Source organism: Semicossyphus pulcher, unplaced genomic scaffold (genome assembly GCF_022749685.1).
Source record: "Semicossyphus pulcher isolate SPU_LCO1_2020_fin unplaced genomic scaffold, fSemPul1.0.p SCAF_22, whole genome shotgun sequence".
NCBI lineage: Eukaryota > Metazoa > Chordata > Actinopteri > Labriformes > Labridae > Semicossyphus > Semicossyphus pulcher.
Window position 1 is genome coordinate 14,057,047 of NW_027211696.1, and position 20,504 is coordinate 14,077,550.

The window sequence follows — 20,504 nt, forward strand, 5'->3', positions numbered from 1 at the left end:
AAATGGATGTATACGCAGCATTTTCCTATTGTAGCAGGTTGAGGTGAACTAAATTTAATCCTTCAGTTTATACCAGTAAAATCTCAAAGTATTGGATATAGGCCGCCTACGTAATTATTTCACATTTAAATAGACAGGTAGGGAATGAAAATCTGAAAACCAGTAACAAAAGATGTTAGAAGTCTCGTGAAGTAAAAAAAAATTAATTTGTTGTTCTCTGATATGACGTTAGCAGAGGTTATAGGTTGCATAAAATTAACACTTGAGTAAAGTCAAAGTAGTCGAGGCTACATAAACAAATGTAAACTAGCTTAAATGTACGTTGTCGCATTCCACTGCCGTCTATTTGCCGGTTTATATTTCTATCTGTGTCCATTTCTTGATATGTTGCGGTGTTTTTTTTCCAGTTTAAGAGGCCATTAGTTTGGAATAAAAACGGCATTTTTAATTAAGCTTCAACGTTCAGACGAAGCTGCACCGGAAGCACATTCCGGGCTGCTGCCACAGGTCGGATCCTTTCAAAGGACACACAAAAGTTGATACCTGGCTCCCATGGTGAAGCTGTAACTTGATAGGTGATTGTTCCCGGTGTAAGAGAGTCAAGTCTTGACAACTTCAGCCGCCAAAGATCCTTCCGTTTCTGCTCAACATCTGATGAAACCCGAGCATCTATGACAGTTAATTTTCCGCTATGAGAAACACTTTTCGCAGGAGAACGTGAAGGAACACCTGGGCACCGTCTAATTACTGGAAGCGTCTTTATCCCTGCAGAGATGGAGCGGTTTTACGCGCTGTGGATGTGGACTCTCCTCCAGTTTTGTCATGCAACAATTTACACAAACGACTGGGCGATAAGAATAAGAGCTGACCCTGAATCTGTCGACAGGATAGCAGAGAAATATGGATTTACTAATATGGGACAGGTAGGTGTGACCCAGCTTACTGTACCTAGCAGTCTTTTTTTGATATTTCAGTCTGTCACAGTGATGTAGGCCTATAGGGGAGCTCAGAGTGCCCCTATATGTTAAGGTGTGAGGCCTATAAGACAACAGGTAAGGTTACATCCCATCGAAAGACGTCGAACTTAAAGCTCCTGTGATGAGTTTTTCCATGGTTATGAAACAGACTGAAATTAATTCTCATTAATTTATATGAGCTACAAAAGCAAACAGACCATCACCGACAAGATTGATTATTTCTATATATTTATTTTTAATGCCTGAAACTGCTGGTGGGGGGTAGGTGTCAGATGAAGCGTTAAACTGCACGCTGCCTTTGTTTACATTTTCCAAGCCAATAATGTAAAGTGAAGTGATGTACAAAGCAGGATGAGATGTTTTGTTAAAAACCACCACTTAAGCATGTACAGGACAAAATCGGCAAAGAGATAAGAGGTACAGCTTTGTCCACAGGGGGCGCCAAAATCAACACAAACCGAAAGTTCCTCACGGGAGCTTAAAATGACACAAAACAAGGCAGACAAAATCAAGTATACTGTTTTATGATTGTTGGAAAATAATGTTTGAAATCATTTAAAAAATGTAATAAAACATTTAATCAGAGGCTTCCACAGCTACGATATCAAGTAAAACTATTTTATTGCAGATATACATCTTGGGTAATAACATAAATTGTATTTTGTGTCCGATTTAGTACAATAACTGTCATTGTTTTTGCAATTCTCTTTCTGCTAAGTAATGTTGGTCTTTAAGAAAGCCTTGATCATATTTGAAAATCCAGCTGATAGATACAGCTGCAGATGATATTGTGTCTGGAACGATATGATGGGTAATAAACCTAGCTGTTAGAGCCTCTATGCTGCTGCAAAGTGAAGTAAAATAAAAGCTTTATCATACAGACTGAATATGTTTTTACTCTCGTGGAGTTCTGAGGAAGTTATATATCAAAAGTCAGCAGCTGCTCATCTACATTACAAACCTGTCGGGATGTCTGGGACGTGAGAAGGATACAAAGCTGCCAAAAAAAATCAAACTTTATTCTCTCAGCTCTTTCCTCCATTTCATTATTCTAACTCGCACCATATAATATTAATTATCCAAACAGTTAAACCTCCAGGAACCAAGATGCAGCACTTTATTGCTGTTCCAATAGGCTGCAAATAATTCGTCAGTAATCATGTACAAGAAGGAAATTAAAAAAGCTGAAATCAATCAGACCAGACTTGTCAATACACCCACAGAATGACCGAATAAAAAGAAAAATCGATAAATAATAAAGCAAATAAATAAAACGGGGCGAGTTATAGAGCGCAGGGCCATAAAAGCCAACACAAGTGCTCCCTGAGGATTGCTGTAATGAAAGTTGCAGGTCTCGGGTCCATGTTTCTCTGCGGGTGTTATGAAGCAGAGGAGACCCTTTGAAGCTGAAAGAAACTGTGCGTTATATTGCTGAGGTCAAGAGTCAAAAGTTAATTTCACATGAGAGACATCAGGGATTAAATTAGGAGCATAATTTATACTTGTCAGTCACAGGAAACGGCCCACCTGTGACACTTTTTTATTAAACAGAAATCACCCAGAGCTCCTCTTCTTATATATTAAAGAAATCTGTTTACGTCATGGCATTATGGACTCAAACACACACACACACACACATACTGGCAGCTGTGTGGCTCCAGTCTCGTGGCTCAGGTTGCCACCGTCTGAAAAACTATCACAGGTGTAAGGTAGCCGCCTTAATGAAAGACACCAAAGACAGATTCATAATTTAACAGCTGTTTAGTGCAGTGACAGAGCAGGACAAGCAACACGCCTTAAAAAACCAAATTAATTTAGAGGATGTGATGTCTGTTTCACCAGATCGGAGACCTGAGGAGTTATTACAGATTTCAGCACAACGAGACAGCGACGCGGTCGGCTGTGTCCAACAATGAGGTGACTGTTCGCCTCGCCAAGGAGACCAAGGTATAGTAATGGGATATGAGGAGAACTGCAGGACTCTGCTGGATTATTAATCAGCATCATGTCACCTCCCCTCCTCCACAAACAAACACATAAGCACACTCATTAATGTTCTGATCCCTTATACACACTCCTCTCCTCACATCAAGAACCTACACACGCATACAACTATAAAACACAAACTACAGTATAGTGGCAGATGAAAAGTTAAATCATGCTGAGTGAATCTCGTGTTTCCAACAGTTAACAAATATCAGCCTCATTGGAAGAGTAAAGGTCAGCAGAGTTACCTTCTCAGGTGAGAAATTTAAGCTGCTGGTGGCTTTAGATTAAATGTCAGGTTACCACCAGTCTAATTTATAGGATGTAGAGCAGGGGTGGGCAACCCTGCTCCTGGAGGGCCACCTTCCTGCATGTTTTACGTTTCTCCGCACTCTAACACACCTGATTTGAATGTCTCACTCGTTACCAATCCCCTGAGGCGCTTCAGTTGGTTGATAACGAGCAGATCATTCAAATCAGGTGTGTTAGAGTGCGGAGAAACCTGCTGCCTCTTGTGACAGTTCTCACATCTTTCTGCTATGTGCAAATTAGCGTTCTCAAAATCCCTTTAGCTACATGAAGCTAAAAATGGGGCCTATTTTCTATTAAGCCGCTTTCCCACTGGTCAAAATGCCTGGGTAATTATCGCCTCGGCTCCGATCGGCAATGATGGGAACACAAATCCCGGGTCGACACTCTAACCTCCGTCCCCTTTCCAGCCAAGGCTGCCGCCCCTCTCCATCCAAGCAGCGTTAGAACATCGTTCCAAAATCGTCTGTGAGTTTGATAAATTGACTGAATGAGTAATAAAGACCTAACCACCATAACATCTTCACTGTTTACTAACCTTGGCGCGTTTGTGACGTCAGACGGTGACACAGCAGAAAAGAGACCAAAAGCAGTGTACTCCACTGGCAATGGGAAAAGAGACAATCGGCAACATTAGCGGGTCTTCCCGGGTCTGAAAAACCTGCGTCAACACGCTAATTTTGATGGGAAAGGAGTATTATTCTTATGCTGTGTTTATCTTTTGATGATTTACCGGTATGTAAAGTTGTTTGGAGGAATTCAGCCTTTTACATGTATGCGCCTGCCTCCCCATGTTCAGCCAAACTAGTCCTCCTAACAACTGTAAAAACAAATCAGCATCTCTTCTTCTTTGGCCAGTTAATTTCCATTCACCGTTAGGAGTCGTGAATTTGTGACACGGTGAATTAAAAGTGCTAAATACTTGTAAATTAAAATAGCGATATTTGGCGCCAGCCTATTGATAATTGTATCACACGAGTCAGGACGACGATATATGGCCATATCGATATTTCGTTCCACCTCTATTTTCGACAGAGCTCTGAAATCCTTTAGATGTCGCTACGTGAAACAATAGAAACCTGCAGATAGAATAGGTGAGTGAAAGATTTTGATCATGCAGCTGGTTTGGTGCTGCCCAAGACAATTGTGATGGGTTCAGGCAGACCTTTCTCCTCTATGTGCAATGACCAGGGTGTCATCAAAGTCTTCCCCTGGGGACCACGAATGACTCAACCTAACATCATGACAATCCATTGATATTTCAGTCTGGATTAAAGAAGTGGACTGACCATCCTGCTGACACAAACACTTTATATGGTGTCTACAATTGTACAACCCTGTGTGTCCTTCTAAGGTGGAATGGCTTCAACAGCAGGTGGTCCTGAGAAGAGTAAAAAGGAGCCCCATGGCCGGTCAAATCTACTCCACTGACATGAAGACCAAACACCTCCCCTCTGCTCGTCCTGAGTCCAGCCGCACACGGACACAGCACTTCAATGACTCAGTGTGGAACAGTCTGTGGTACATTGTGAGCACAATTTGTTTTCCTTTACTAAGTTAAATTCTGAAACACAGACACACAAACCCGGACAGACAGAGCCTAAAATAGACTCTGATTTATTCTTTACTCCTAAGGGCTAAATTTGCTGTCCCACTGTTTGTTCCACAGCACTGCAGTGATGAATCCAAAGGCTGCCAGTCTCTCATGAACATCGCGGGGGCCTGGAGGAGGGGGTACACTGGGAAGGGTGTGGTGGTGTCTGTCCTAGATGATGGCATTGAGAGAGAGCATCCGGATCTGAAGCCAAATTATGTAAGTGCCCTGGGATGGGACGCTGTTCTCGGGAAGGGGACATTAATCATAAGCAATTTGGCAGAGCTCTTAGAGTAAGAGCGCAGAGCTGAGACAGATATTGCAGGCAGAGCTTTTGGGCCAAAAGGTTTTGAAAGGCCGGCCAAGAGTATTGGAATGGACATTAAACGTCTGATCCACTTAACTGTCTTGTGGACTGGTGAATAATGCTCTTTGTGATTTGTCTGATGAAACAGACAAATAGCCGCCAGCGTCTTACTCACCATATTGACTCGGCAGACGTTTTCCTCTGACATCACGCTCATGGTGGGAAGCTCAAATGCTAACAATATTGTCATGTTGTGTCTTTAGGTTGAAAGTTGTTTGAACTGAGGGAATCTGACAATTGTTATGATTTCACCATTTCTATTTTCATGAGCAATTGAAAACACCCGTTGATAACCCGTTAGCTTCCAGAAGACAACAGCTAATGTTAGTATTCAGCCACTTCCTAGCTAATATTACTGTTAGCTAGGAGGTGGTTGAATGCTAACAGTACCTTTTTGAAAGTGTTACATGATATAGGAAAGGCATTAACAGACTTAACTCTGTAAAAACAACATATTTGATAGTTAGCTACCATCAGACAACAGCTAATGTTAGCGATGAGCCACTTCCTAGTTAATATTACTGTTAGCTAGGAGGTGGTTGAATAGCTAACGTAACCTTTTTGAAAGTGTTATATGATATGGGAAAGGCATTAACAGACATAACTTTAAAAACAACAGTATTTGATAGTTAGCTACCACCAGACAACAGCGAATGCTAGCGATGAGCCACTTTGGAGCTGATATTACTGTCAGCTAGGAAGTAGTTGAATGCTAACAGTACCTTTTTTGAAAGTGTTATATGATACGATAGGAAAGGCATTAACAGACATAACTTTAAAAACAGTATTGATAGTTAGCTACTATCAGACAACAGCTAATGCTAGCGATTAGCCACTTTGTAGCTAATATTACTGTTAGCTAGGAAGTAGTTAAATAGCTAACGGTACCTTTTTGAAAGTGTTATATGATATGACAGGAAAGCCATTAGCAGATATAACTTTAAAGACAACAGTATTTGATAGTTAGCTAACATCAGACAATAATGTTAGCATTCGGCCACTACCCTGCTAATATTACTGTTAGCTAGGAAGTGGCTGAATTCTAACATTACCTTTTGATAGTGTTTTATGGTCAGCATAAATTAATACCAAACGTTAATGTTAGCTAGGATGAGGCTTTTGTCTGATGTTAGCTAACTATCAAATATGTTTTCAAAAAGTCATGTCTGTAAATGCCTTCCCTGTTGTATCATATACGACGTTAACATTTAGCTCCCTCTTAGCTAACGGTCATATTAGCTAGGATGATGGTAGCTAATTGGTTATCAAATATGATGTTAAGCTTAAAATATAGGCCTATATATTCCTCAGGACTTTCCCTGGTCGTTGTCTTTTTAGCTGCAGATCAATCTGGAAGTGTTGAAATGATAATAATTTGTCAGATTCAATACGACAAACTGGAACACAGAAGTATAACAATATGAGCTTCCCACTCTGAGCATGATGTCAGAGGAAAATGGCTGCCGTATGAATAAAGTCAATTATGTGCTGCTTCTTACTATCCATGTAATTCAGGATCCTCTTGCCAGTCATGATGTGAACGGACAGGACCAAGATCCCTCTCCGAATTATTCCAACAATGCTTCCAACTAGTGAGTAATTCTTATTTCACGATGGCACCTGTTTTGTTCCTTTTCCCATCACAATCCCAACTTTAATTCATGCATGCTTTTCTTTCTTTCCAGTAATTACATGCATATATGGATATGCAAAATTATCCGGTCTGAATTCTGTCTTCTCACTGGTTTGATGTGACGGAAATAGACGGAAATAGCCCGTCTTTCCCTTCATGAATATGCATCTAACCTCGTGTTCTGTTGTTCTCCTCCTTTCTCCGAAAGCCATGGGACTCAGTGTGCAGGGATGGTTGCCGCAGCTGCAAATAACTCTGGGTGCACGGTTGGAGTCGCTTTCCACGCACGCATAGGCGGTGAGTCCTTGTGTGAGAGTGAAAGACTTCTGGAGGACAAAATGTGTGTAATTGATCCAAAACTTTATCACACTTACTCCTGTATGTGTAGGCATCCGTATGCTGGATGGAGAGGTGACCGACATTGTGGAGGCCCAATCTCTGAGCTTTAGACCTCAGTATATTGATATTTACTTAGCTAGCTGGGGACCAGAAGATGATGGGGCCACTTTGGAGGGACCCGGGCCTCTGACTCATCTTGCGATACAGAACGGCATCAAAAAAGTGAGAGAAATAAAAGAGAAAAAGTTTGTTTTTCTGTGTCCTACCTGCGGCTGTTTATTTACTTCAAGGGCTTTTCTTTCTCTGTTTATCAATGTGTAAATACCATTAATAAATTAACCACCTCTGTCTGCTTCCTTAATTAATCTCAGGGCCGGCATGGGAGGGGCTCCGTTTTTGTCTGGGCGTCGGGGAACGGAGGGCGAAGAGGCGACCACTGTTCCTGCGACGGCTACAGCAGCAGCATTTACACCATCTCTATCAGCAGCAGCACTCTGAGTGGAAGCCGGCCAGATCACCTGGAGCGGTGCTCCTCCACACTGGCTGCAGCTTACAGTGGAGGGGAGACGGAGGAGGTGGTGAGTAGAATCACCTTCTGTGTGATTGTTAAGTACCAAAAGTATCAAATGCAAATTTCAAGATAAAATCAAAGGTCAATGTAAAAACTGGTAAAACAAAATGCTCAATGGACTGCACATATATCACGCTTTTCTAGTCTTCAGACCACTCAAAGTGCTTTTACACTACATGTCACATTCACACATTCACACTCACATTCAAACACTGAGTGCCAATCTCTTGGGGTTCAGTGTCTTCCCCCAAGGACACTTCGACGTGTGACTGTAGCAGTCAGGGATCGAACCGCCAACCTCTGAGAGACGACCGACTCTACCACCGAGCCACAGATGAACCACGCCCCGAATAACTACACTTAAAAATAATAATCTCAAATATTTATATTTAAATAAATGTCTGTGTAGTGACGCGTTTTCCATCACCCAGCAGTGGTTGGTCTGCCAGAGAGGGTAGGCTGAGCTAAGCGGCTGCTTTTCCGGTCTAAACAGTAATCTACTATGGCTGAACAAACAAAGAAAAGATCGATGACTACAGATACAACTTCAAAAATAAGTGAAAATGTGGGAAGTGTGCTCCCACAATTACCGTTTCTCGCCATAGGTGCCGCCAAAGAGAACAAAACTGAGATCTTTGAGATGACCACTTTAACCCATATAGCAGTAGCGTTTTAAATGTGTTTGTAAGACAGTCAAAGATTGACAAGATGAACTTGCAACACATCATTTTACAGGTCTGTAATTTCTGGATAAATTCATCATAATTATCAAGACACTTCCTCAAAAGAACTTTGCGCTAAATATATAAACAACTAATCAAGTGTTAAATTAGTCATCCAATCAATAATTCTAATTAATTGCTGGAGCAAACTGGAGAATCTTTTAATCATTTCACAGCAGGTGAGCTGAATTCTGTTGACAGACCAGCTAAATGATTTAAGATAATGTTTCCAATAATAAACAAATGATTAATTGATATTTACTCGGGTTAAATGGAGCTTTTCGCTCAAGGAAATAACTCTTTCCCCCATAATTTTTTATCAAGTTACATTGTTCTATGACAGGCTCATAAAATAAATTGTAAATTTAAGGAGTCATAAAATATCAAATGTTCTAATCTAATCCAAAAATACACAAAACTGAGAATGTAAAATAGAAGTACTGTGTATCAGCTCTGGGAACTGTTAGTAAATCTTTTGCTGCATCGAAAAAGAGATTAAAAATATAAAGAAGTTACGTTGCGTGTTTTCTTATTGGTTTTGTTGCCTTCAAGTCTCTAAACTTATAAGCCTCTCTCTCCCAGGAGCTTCGAGGCTGGAGAAGCGTTTCTGACAGATTTGCAAAATCTTTTCATTTCTTCTCATAATAAAATTATTTTAACAGCAAATCTGAAAATCACTTTTGCATCGTTTTTTTTTTTATGATGAAGTCTGAACTTTAGTTTTACTTTAAGGGGTGTTTGTAGCGTCTTGCCAGCTGCTTAGAGACACAAAACACACATTAGGGAAGAGAGGGGGGATGCTGGGGGGGGAGCAGCGTCGTGGGCAAGCAAGCGTCAACTTCTGCGGTTGAGTTTGATGGTCTGAGACATCTGTCAATCAAGTGAATATGCCTGAGACAGACTCACTATGAACTTTCTTAATGGTAGAACTGCAAAATTTGCACGTTTGAGCAGGTCTGACCCTGTTTTACTTAAACCTCATGAGTGTGGCTTTTGTGCCATTCACTTAAATATTTTTGGAGCTCATAGTTCATTGCACTAAATGCTAATGGAAAATCCGCATGGAGTTTAGTCTAATTATACAGTTGAAACTGTTGTAAACATCCTGTCAGCCACTCAAGAGGCCTGCAGTCGCCTGCCAGCACCGACAATATCGCCCAATCACAGGCTTCTCAAAGTCAGCAGAGATCTCCTCCTATGGAATGCATAATCACACACTGCTACTTTGTTTTGGCTCGTTTGATTGGCAGCGGTTGTTGTGTTGTGCTTGGAAACCCACCGGGGAAGGAACTCCGTAATTATGCCGTATGTAATCACGTTCACTGTAGGTGCTTTTGGAAACGTTATAAATGAAAAAGTAACACCTGCGTGTTGACTTTACACGTTTATTTACGTAGACAATCATATATTTGTCAGGTGATATAAAGGATGTGTATATGGAGTCAGAGGGCAGAGTGCGGTAGATGTTTCTCTCATTTCATGCAATTTGCAGGAGTCACGGGTGAGCGGAGTGGGCGGCTCATTAGAGGAAACACGGGGAACACTGGGAGCTGCTCCTCTGGCCTCGGGCTTACTGACGGCTTTTCCTTTTCTTTCCTCACAGTCTCTTTGTTAGCAAAGCTGACAACATGCCAACAACACAATCATGCAAAGTTGGCAAAACTCTGCTACCTTTAACAGCACTTCCAAAAACCCATTAGCTTGATTTATGCGACGTCAATTTAATATAGCATTTTCTGTTTTGTCTTAATGGAAGATCTCGCATCACACCAGCTAGAAACAAATGTAATTTCCTTTTTTATTTTATTTTGGCTTAAAAAACCTGATAGAACTATAAGATATTATTACAAAATATATAAATCAAATACAGTTTAACGTAATACAATAAGGCAGGGGTCTCCAACACGTAGCTCGTGGCCTGGATTTTAGTAGCTCGCCGAGAGGTTCACAGACTCTGTACAAAAAATCCGGCGACAATAAATGCACCTTGAAAGCCGCTTCCCCCTTAACTTCAATCAAATACACAGATGTCCCACCCCCTTTCAATACAACATAATAGGCTAGGGCCTATCAGCTGTCAATAAAAAACGGTGATGCTCCTGACAAGTTTGTCAACGTCTGAACCTAACCAATCACAGCAATGTTACAGCAACCTCCATCCACAGGTCGGGTTAGTTATGCTGTACGCTAGTTGAGCTAACGCGAGGAGTTTATTAGCAAGCCCGTTTAGCCAGATTTATGATGGACAGTGAAGGTGGACACGCCAAGAAAAAGCAGAAAACTATTACCACGGGGAGCGGGAAAGCAAGTTTATATTCATGACTGTGAAGGACAAGTGTGTGTGCCCCGTGTGTGGTAGCAACGTTTCACGCGACAAAAGAATCAGGATGGGGCGCCACCAGCGATTACAGCGACGTAATGCAAGTAGCCACTTTGATTTTTTCAAAGTAGCTCTCAGATGATAAAAGGTTGGAGACCCCTGAGATAAGGTAAATAGTACTCTGCCAGATAGTAACAGGAATCAGAAGTAAGGAAAGGAAAATAGAGTTTAATATTTTCAAAATAAATGTCCTCTAGAACGCACCACTTAGACTGTTTTTCCTGGATACACATTCCTGGGCATTGGTCAGCAAATACTGAAAACTGATATGATTCCTGTGTTTTATTAGTAAGCTGTATACCTCACTGTTTGGAAGAGACGAGGATCATTTTTAATCGTGTAAGGCACGTCTTAAACATTTCTTCTGGACCGCTGTGCAGATATTGCAAGTGCAACTACACACATATTTCTCTGCACACTTCTTCCTGAGTTGGAAGATTTTTGCATGAAAATAAATAAAAAAGCATTTAAAATATTTTGTCTGACAATGATAATAAGTTTGAAATACTTAAAAGAACGATGAAAGTGGAAAGAGCGACAAGAGCAGCTTACCATCCAGGGAAAAATAGGAAGTAAAACAAAAAGAAGTGCAACAAATACAGGACAAAAATAAACGTTTTTCCTCAGTATCTAACATTATCCTCCAAAGGACGTTGTCTAAATGTACTATTACCCACAACACATACAGCCTTATTTAGACATGTTATAACAGAATGTCAACTCTCCTTCAAAATAAAATCTGTGCTTCAATCCGTATAAAACTCTTTCCAATGGTGCTCTGTTCATTAAAACGACGTCACACTACTCGATTAACGTTCAGCTGGTTTACTGTATACGAGTAGGAGGTAATCGGATGACTGGAGAGGTGGGCCCCACACGGATCTCTGTTTCCATGTGTTTAATGTATTTGGGAACAGCCTCTCACCCTCCACCAAAGCCAGAGCAAGTGCCCTCTGCCTGTCCATTCTTTAATGCAGATATAACTAATCTATTGAACACTAAGTTAAGTATTTTAGCTAGCCAAAATAAATGGGATCAGATCTGTCAGTTTACAAGATAACAGGTTAATGACAGCTAATGATGCCCTACACACGGGTCTGTATGTGACTGACTGAGTAAGTGACTGACTGACTTAATGAGTAACGGTACTTTCACAGCCGTAGAGAGAGAGAGTTGCGACATGGCAATGGCGGATCATGGCGGATATTGGACCTCCACTGACACGACTCTCTGTCTATACGGCTCTGGATACTTTGTTCGGGGAGTAGGCATGGCTGCTCCTCCGCTGCTGGTCTGCTGTCCTCACCTGCGTCAGCAGCGCGCACCTGCTTTCAAACACGTTTACATCGGCCATATAAGGACAGTCCTTGTAACACATTGCCCACAAAGTGCACATTGACCTGATGCAGTCAGCCATGTACTAGGTTTTGACCTCGTCTTGTTAACTGTAGGCTTCAACAGAACAGTCATGCGGTGTGCCTCGTCTTTTACAGCCTGCAGAACACGCTCTGTCTGATGGACACCTAACTAGACCAAAACTCTTTAACACTGTATCCCGCTGATGCAGCTATAAACTCTGACTGATTTGAAACAATTATCTAATATCAAACACACACTTGTTTTCTTGCCAGGTCACGTTGGGCCCTCAGCAGAGCTGCAGCCGTGCTACACCAGCGACCTCTCTCTCCTCCTCCGTGGCTGCAGGAGTCATCGCTCTCACTTTGGAAGCCAAGTAAGCATTTCTCCCACGCACTGACTCCATACATGCAGGCAGCATTAACGGTTATGTCGCTGTGATGAGAGTATGATGTTTTTATCTGTTTGACCTTTCCGCAGCCCCTCTCTAACCTGGAGGGACGTGCAGCACATTATCGTCCGGACATCAAAAGCTCATCGTCTCCTCGCTCGTGACTGGCGCGTTAATGGAGCCGGATATAAAGGTAGTCCCTCTGGACTTCTGCCAAAGCTTCTCACAGTTTTTTATTTCACTTCTCTTAAGAAGTTTGGAGGAAATGAATAATTACACGATATCTTTTCATACACCTCCCAAAACTTCTAATAAAGAAGATGAGTTTAGCTTGATAAGCACATTTTGGTAAATGTTCTCTCAGCTCTTTTTAGGGAAACTATCAAACAGCGAGCACACGAACTAATGAGACACTGGGAGCAGAACAGTAATAAACGCCTACAAAGTCCCAGGAGTGTGTGTTGTCTTTTTATAAGCTACACAGCCTTTTATGCCCCAGCTAATGTGCTGTTTGTGCGTGTGTGTCAGTGAGCCACCTCTACGGCTTCGGCCTGCTGGATGCTGAGAGCATGGTGAAGGAGGCCGAGCGTTGGAGACAAGTCCCCTCGCAGCACGAGTGTGTGGAGGAGGCTCCCGCCCAGCCGAGCAGGTACCGCGCCACACGCACCGCCTGAGATCTCCTCTTTGAGTCAGGGCTTCCCTTGATTCCTCCTCCTTTCATCACACTTTATCTATTTCTGTCTCACTTCTTACATGGATTTCTCTCACGCTGCTTCTCACACGCTTTAATGGCTGTCTCTTTTTCTTTGCTGCTCCTTTCCTTCCTCCGACTTTCATCTCCGCTGCTCACTTGTGTCTCTTTATTCTCTCTCTCTCTCCATCTCACCACAGAGCGATTCATCCCGACTCGGCGCTGACGTCTGCGTGCGAGGCTACAGGCTGCTCAGACAGGCCCCGTCAACACGTTGTTTATGTGGAACATGTCGTCGTCCGTGTTACCATCACTCACAGGCGTCGCGGCGACCTTTCCATTGCGCTCATCTCACCTTCGGGCACCGTGTCGCAGCTGCTAGCTAACAGGTAAACTAAGAGAAATGTTCAATCACAGGCAGAATGTATGGAGACCAAAATACTACCTCACTCCCTGCTGTGGATTCACTGCACTGTTTCTACACACAGATATTACTTTTCACAGAGCACTGAAATTTTACTCCGCAGTTCTGAACTCTTCAGTTTGGCATCTCGACTCGTTAGGGGGAAAATGTGGATTTTGGCAAACAGTGCTGGAAAATCGCAGGGGATCAGGGAGCCGCTATCTGGGCAGGTTTCCGGAAAAAAAATTACTCTCTGGCAATTTTCTGCTACATGCAGTTTAACTTCCAGCAAACTCCGAGAGCGAGAACTGGTGAGACTCAAAATGGGGATAACTGTGATTTAAAGCACATTAGTGGGAAAGTCTCCATGTACACTAGTCACCTCCTTTACTTTAAGCTGCTGTAATGAATATTTTTATGTTAACAGTGGATCAAATTACTATGTGTAATGCGACAGTAATCTCTCATACTGACAAACCCACAAGTGTAATATTACCCTGCAATTCCACTCAGCTCTGTGGAGTGTTTTACTGTCTTTCAGCCCGTAAGATTAAACTGATATACACTACCTTTTCAGCACCACACAGCAGACAGCTGCATTTAGCCACTAGCTGGTGGACATAGTGGAGTACAAGGGCCTGTGTCCACTACCAGCATTTTCCTGAGCTGGCAGCGCCCACAACTTCGATTTCAGAGCGCTATCCATCAGCGCTTACTGTTGCTAGGCTCACTTCCACTTCCATCGGTAGTGACCGTTCAGTCTGTTTTAAATTGCTCTGTATGCTTAATAATTGAAAGGAAATTCTGCAAAGAAAACAAACAATGTAAAGGAATCGTGTCCTGGCATTGGCAGCAGCTCTCCACCTGGAAACTGTAGCAAAAAAAGAAAGGATTAGCATCCCCTCCGCCATTGTTGATACAAAGTTGATATCAAAGTTTGATTTGAGGAGTGCTGGTTTAGCTCAGTTGGTAGAGCAGGCGCCCCATGTCTAAAGGCTACAGTCCTCGACGCACTGATCACAGGTTCGACTCCCTTCCCCCCCTCTCTGCTGCCCACATTTCCGGTCTTTCTTCAGCTTTCCTATATAATAAAGGCAAAATGCCCAAAAAATTATCTTTATTATCATCATCATTATTATTGATCGGTCGGTGAGGGAGAGGTGACATTGACGAGAGCGGCGGTTTTCCGAAAGTTGAATTAATTTCAACTGAGAGCACTGAGAGCACAGCGCCAAAGAAACAGCTGACGCCGAGGGCGTTTTTTGAGCGCTGAAAAAACTGAACTGCACTGGTTCTGAACATAGACTGTATTAATAATGAACATAGTCACCGTAACGTCACCCATTGGTTTCTCGATTGCGTAAATGAGGCTGAAATATGGCTGCTATTAGCTATTAATAACAAAACCGTTCTCTGTATCAGGCTGTAAACATGTTTATTTCTAATGTAAAAATTGACATTTTTTCATCTGCCGTGAAGTTATTTCTGTGTTTCTGGAGCCGGCCTCAAGTGGCCACTCGAGGAACTGCAGTTGGCTTCATTTTTCAACCCAGGTTGCTGCTTGGTCTGAATAGAAAACCGGTTACTGAACATCAGCCCTTTGGAGTGCAACAGGAGTTGTTGTTGAGCAGAACAAAGCTTAAAGGAGAGAGAAAAATGGACTCACAATCATTAGGTAGACGGAACCACAACTCAAAATGAATTATAATAGCCGTGTATCTGGTGGATGTGTAAATGAGCAGCCGTTGAACCAGATCAATGTTCTGCAGTGATAATGTGTCAAGGTTTCATTTACAGCTTGTTCTGCTGCCCCCCAGTGGCCAAAAAAATAATGAAAAATTGGCTCACTTGATTTTCCTCCCCTTTTTATACCTATGCCTCACAATAAGAAATGGTTTATTAATAACATAATGAAAATAATGTTTTATTTTTTACTGAACTGCTTACATTTGACAGAAAAAGTTACCGATGACTTTGCAGATTAAAAGTTTTATTTATGAAAAATGTCGCTTCAGTGGATAACATTAATATACAGAATGATGGAACAATGACGGGGGCCATTTTTGATAAGGAATGGTGCTGGTACTTAATAACTTACATTCTGCTCATATGAAAGTAAGCGAATGTAATATGTGTCCACTTTTATAAAAGTTAACTTATAAAATACGAGACTTGTAACGTAGTACTGCTCATTAATACAATTGTTGGTATAAGTCGTATCAATAGTATCAGTAGTAGTAGTGCTGTGGTAGCATTATGATGATTATGTGATGTTTTTGTTGAGGCCTCTTGACGACTCCACCGAGGGACTTCAGAACTGGGAATTGATGACGACTCACTGCTGGGGGGAGCGGGCAGCAGGGGAGTGGGCCCTGAAGATCCAGGATACTCCCTCTCAGAGGAGAGACAGCTCTGAACTGGGTCCGCCCTTCCTCTTCATCACACCTCAGTATTATAAAACATACATTCAAGTTCATCTGTGACAGCTGCTAAAACGCCGCTCCGGCCTGCGGGGACAGACCTCTTATCCTGATCTCTCTCTGTGTCTCTGCTGTTTCACAGGGACGTTACAGGAGTGGTCGCTGGTGATTTACGGCACCGCAGAGCGGCCGTATCCCGTGCATCACGCGCGAGCCAGATCGGCCGAGATGCCGATGGATAGTGACCTCACTGAAGAATACAGCGGTGAGTCATGAGCTCAGCTGGTATTAAGCTGCCCCTTCCTCCAGCTCAGACCTCTCACACAGCAGCTAAATGCACTCTAATGTAGATTTACAGCAGACGTCAGTTCGGGAGGTTTTTTTCCAGCGTAAATATGAAGCTATAACATCAATCTGAAGCCTCCCTGTTGTTGCTGTGATGGTGCAGTGACCATGTGAGTGTTTGCCCTTCCAGGACCCTGCGACCCAGAATGCAGTGACGACGGCTGTGAGGGGCCCGGCCCGCAGCAGTGTGTCACGTGTTTACACTTTTTTCTAAAGTTCAAGAACAACACAAGGTTAGCATGTTTACTCAGCGCACAGTGCAGCTAGTGGATGCAGAATGCACTGTACAGTATGTGTGTGTGCTCTTATTGGAGAAAATACAGCTTCTACATGCTACAAATTAAAATAATAAGCTTTTCTTTGTCTATGTGTTTATGAGTTGTGCAAAACTCTTCATGTTTGTAGAGAAAAAAAGGTCAAAATGGAACCAGAATGTCCTCCACTCCCCCTCATTTACAGAGTAACATTTCCTGTCCTCTATGTCCTCTGGTGCGTGTCTGTGCAATAGGATGTGCGTATCAGAGTGTCCCAGGGGATTCTGGGGCGACCGCCGGCGTTGTAAGAGGTGCTACTCCTCCTGCGAGAGCTGCACCGGGAGTCGCAGCAATCAGTGCACTTCCTGTCAGGCTGGACACCACCTCACAGAGGGGACCAACACCTGCACGGCCATCTGTGGGGACAACTACTACCTCGACCACGGTTGGTTTTTTATGGACTTAAAATCAAGCCTGGGCTGGGCTGTCTGTGTTCATTCATATCTATGTTTATAACAATATATAATTTGACCAGGCCTCCTGATAATGAAGGAAGCCTAAAAAACAGGGGAGAGTTCACTGGTTAAACTTTACAATATAGTTTTTTTAACGTGTTATAAAAAAAAAAATCTAAAGATGTGTTAAAATATATAAAATAAATATATTATATAAATAATAAAAATATAATAAAAACCCTTTAAAAACATTGAATTAAGCAGTTGCACGTTAAATGTCAGTGTAACTGCTGCTGCTACGTTAGCTTAGCTCATTTCCAGGAGTTTAGCTTGTTTGGATTAGGTTTCTTTTAGTGTTCATCTTGTAAGAGGGTTTTTATCAGGAGGAAAATTACCCTTCGAGGTCTCCTCTTTCCAAAAACAAAAAAGAGGTAATTAAGACCCCAAAAAAAGATGAAGAAGTAGTTAAATACAGTGTCTCTTCTTAGGAGCTGTAACATTAGCTTAGCTTTACGATGGTAACTAGCTTGTTTACGTTCCCGTTTCCTTCAGTGTTCAACGTTCAAATGGGATATAACAGAAAACTCCTTCTATCAAACACAAACCCAGTTAAAGTAATGATCCTGAATATTTTCATTTAATTAAATGTCTGTTAAGTCACTGTTTATCGCCGAATGAGGTAACACAATGGTGACTGAGCCTTTGGCCCACTGATGAAAGCCTTTGCATTTGCAGTATTACAGACTGTGGCGACATTCTTGGAGAAAATCACAAGCGGCGCCCAGTTAGTAACGAGTTTCCATCACCCAGCAGTGGTTGGTCTGCCAGAGAGGGTAGGCGGAGCTAAGCGGCTGCTTTTCCTCTCTGCAAGTGTTGCGAGTAAACGGTAATCTACTATGGCTGAACAAAGAAAGAAAAGATGGATGACTACAGATACAACTTCAGAAATAAGTGAAAATCCAAAGAAAAAGAAACTAATTCGACGCTCAGATGAAGACATACAACGCTGTAGTGTGCTCGTGTAATTACCGTTTATCGCCATAAGGTGGCGCTAAAGAGAACAAAACTAATCTTCAAGATTACCACTTTAAAACCAGACACGATGAGCTGTTGCACACCTTATTTGTGCATATTATTGATGTAATGTTTTCATTTTTTGTTTAAAAAAAATTCCTGATTTTTAGATAATAAAACAGCAGCTACCTCTCCATCACTTTCATGTCCACGTTTCAGCAGCTCAAAAAAATGCTTTGCATTTGGAAGTGAGTGTGTACTCTGCATTGTTCTGCTGTGTGATAGGCAGTTTGAAGCATCCATATAGATTGCAAACATTAGAAGGTTATTACAGGTAAAGTTTGTCCCGATGCCCTATAGAGACTTACCTCAACCTGACCACATTGGTTTGTTTTGTCTCATGTTTTTGTAATTGTACTCCACAAAATGAGTGACTAAACCTTAAAGCATCCATGACTCACTGTGTGAAAACAGCTGCGTATGAGCCCGCTAATGAATAGTCAGTTGATGTAACTGCAGTTGAGAGGAGCGTGAGTAAGACTGATTAATCGCTCTGATGTTTATTCCATGTGTATTGTTTAATTTCCCCACAGATGCGAACATGTGCAGAAGGTGCAGCGAAAACTGCTTGAAGTGCACCTCGTCCAGCATCTGCACAGAATGCAAACCAGACACAAGGTGAGGCCAACTCTCTGATGGTGCTTGAATGAACTGCTCGGTAAACACCGCTCCGTCTCTTTCAGCTGCCGAGAATACTGATTATTTCTGTGTTAATGTCGTCGGAACAATTAGAATATTTCTGTCCTAAAAAGTGTTTCCCTTCTTTCTGCAGTCTGTTTGAAAGTGTACCATATTGTTTGAGTTAGAAGCTTCCGGATTTCACTGACTCAGTTCAACAAGTACTTGTGGTGGTGTGTTGTGGGTTGGAAACTTGCGCTTGCAGTGACTCATCTTAACGCTGTCACATGATTGGCTAAGTGTGTGTGTGTGTGCGTGTGTCACGGTGCCACATGCTCTGTCCGCCCTCTCTGCAGTCTGCAGGGGAATCGGTGCCAGCAGAGCTGCGCGGTCGGATTCTACCACGACAGAGAGGAAGGCACGTGCGAGCCCTGTCACAAGGCCTGCGCTACCTGTGCAGGTGAGCGCAAAGGTCAAAGGTCATGAACTGAATGAAAAGGGCCTTTAAATGTCATAAAATGCATGATATCAAGCAGTTTTTGCAGCACTTTTTGTGTCCTGATAAATCCATGTTCATTCAGGTGCAGGTGTTAAAGCGTGCGACCGGTGCTCAGAGGGCTACCTGATGGAGGAGTGGAGGTGTGTGTCTGCCTGCAGCGCCGGCTTCTACGCCAAAGAGCCAAACCCAGAGATAGCTGATGGGCACAGGACGTGTAGGAGGTGAGCTCACTGGTGTGTGTTCAGGTGTGGGTGGTTTGTTTATCTGCTGATGGCAGGCCGCATTCTGGTGTTTGGTTTCTGTACGTGTGTGTGTGCTCGTCTCCACGCTTGTGTTTGTAGTTTTTCATTTGGTCAGTGTGTGTGTTTGTGTGCTCAGTCTGCGTTCCCTCCTCCTCAGGTGTGACGCCAGCTGTCTCACCTGTACGGGGCCCAGCCGGGGGAACTGCAGCAGCTGTTCCAGCGGTCACAGCCTGCAGGAGGGAGTGTGTGCCGTTAACACTGAGTGCACAGACGGTCAGTCAAGCATCCTCTTCCTGGTTACATGTTACACTCGCTGCTGTCAGATGCTTATCATGCAGCTTTAAGACGGAGCACAAAGGCGGTCTTATGTACATATTCAGACGGTGATATGTATTATTATCTTCAATCTGACTCATCTGAGTCGTGGTATTCTCTTGCATCTGACATTAAGCCCACCTCTACGCCTCAGACGGTTATTTATTTCTCAGTCAGCATCATGTTCTTGCTGCGTGTCCATCAGGAGAGTACCACGACGGTAACGGAGAGTGCCGCGCGTGTGATGAAACGTGTCTGAAGTGCACGGGGCCGCAGAGAGAAGACTGCATCAGCTGTGATTCTTCACGGTGAGTTGGACTCGACCTTTAAGATTCAGGGTCAGAGGGGAAACGAACACATCGCAGTGAGAGAGAACTGTGTTTCAGCATGTTGTGGAGTATAAAATGATGAAGAGTGAAGCTAATATGCTAAACAGAGGGGATGTTTCTGCTTTTCTTTGTTATGCATCATAATAAACTACTACATTATATTACACATAAAAAAATCCCAGCTTAACAAAGCATCCCCGCCCCTCCTCCGCCTCCTCCTCCCTGTGTCAACAC

General features: G+C 42.7%; 1 protein-coding gene across 1 annotated transcript in view; it reads left to right on the forward strand.

Moving 5' to 3' along the window:
• Positions 1-914: 914 nt before the first annotated feature.
• pcsk5a (proprotein convertase subtilisin/kexin type 5a) overlaps positions 915-20,504 on the forward strand; it is a 39,240-nt gene continuing 19,650 nt past the window's right edge. Inside the window, exons 1-22 of the mRNA XM_069673874.1 lie at positions 915-923; positions 2,820-2,924; positions 4,627-4,680; positions 4,741-4,800; positions 4,942-5,085; positions 6,749-6,825; positions 7,075-7,163; positions 7,255-7,427; positions 7,577-7,783; positions 12,510-12,610; positions 12,715-12,818; positions 13,154-13,274; positions 13,517-13,705; positions 16,004-16,140; positions 16,282-16,404; positions 16,615-16,717; positions 16,993-17,183; positions 18,801-18,885; positions 19,242-19,345; positions 19,467-19,605; positions 19,784-19,899; positions 20,147-20,249. Coding sequence (XP_069529975.1) covers positions 915-923; positions 2,820-2,924; positions 4,627-4,680; positions 4,741-4,800; positions 4,942-5,085; positions 6,749-6,825; positions 7,075-7,163; positions 7,255-7,427; positions 7,577-7,783; positions 12,510-12,610; positions 12,715-12,818; positions 13,154-13,274; positions 13,517-13,705; positions 16,004-16,140; positions 16,282-16,404; positions 16,615-16,717; positions 16,993-17,183; positions 18,801-18,885; positions 19,242-19,345; positions 19,467-19,605; positions 19,784-19,899; positions 20,147-20,249 — 2,534 coding nt within the window. The remainder of the gene's footprint in view (positions 924-2,819; positions 2,925-4,626; positions 4,681-4,740; positions 4,801-4,941; positions 5,086-6,748; positions 6,826-7,074; positions 7,164-7,254; positions 7,428-7,576; positions 7,784-12,509; positions 12,611-12,714; positions 12,819-13,153; positions 13,275-13,516; positions 13,706-16,003; positions 16,141-16,281; positions 16,405-16,614; positions 16,718-16,992; positions 17,184-18,800; positions 18,886-19,241; positions 19,346-19,466; positions 19,606-19,783; positions 19,900-20,146; positions 20,250-20,504) is intronic.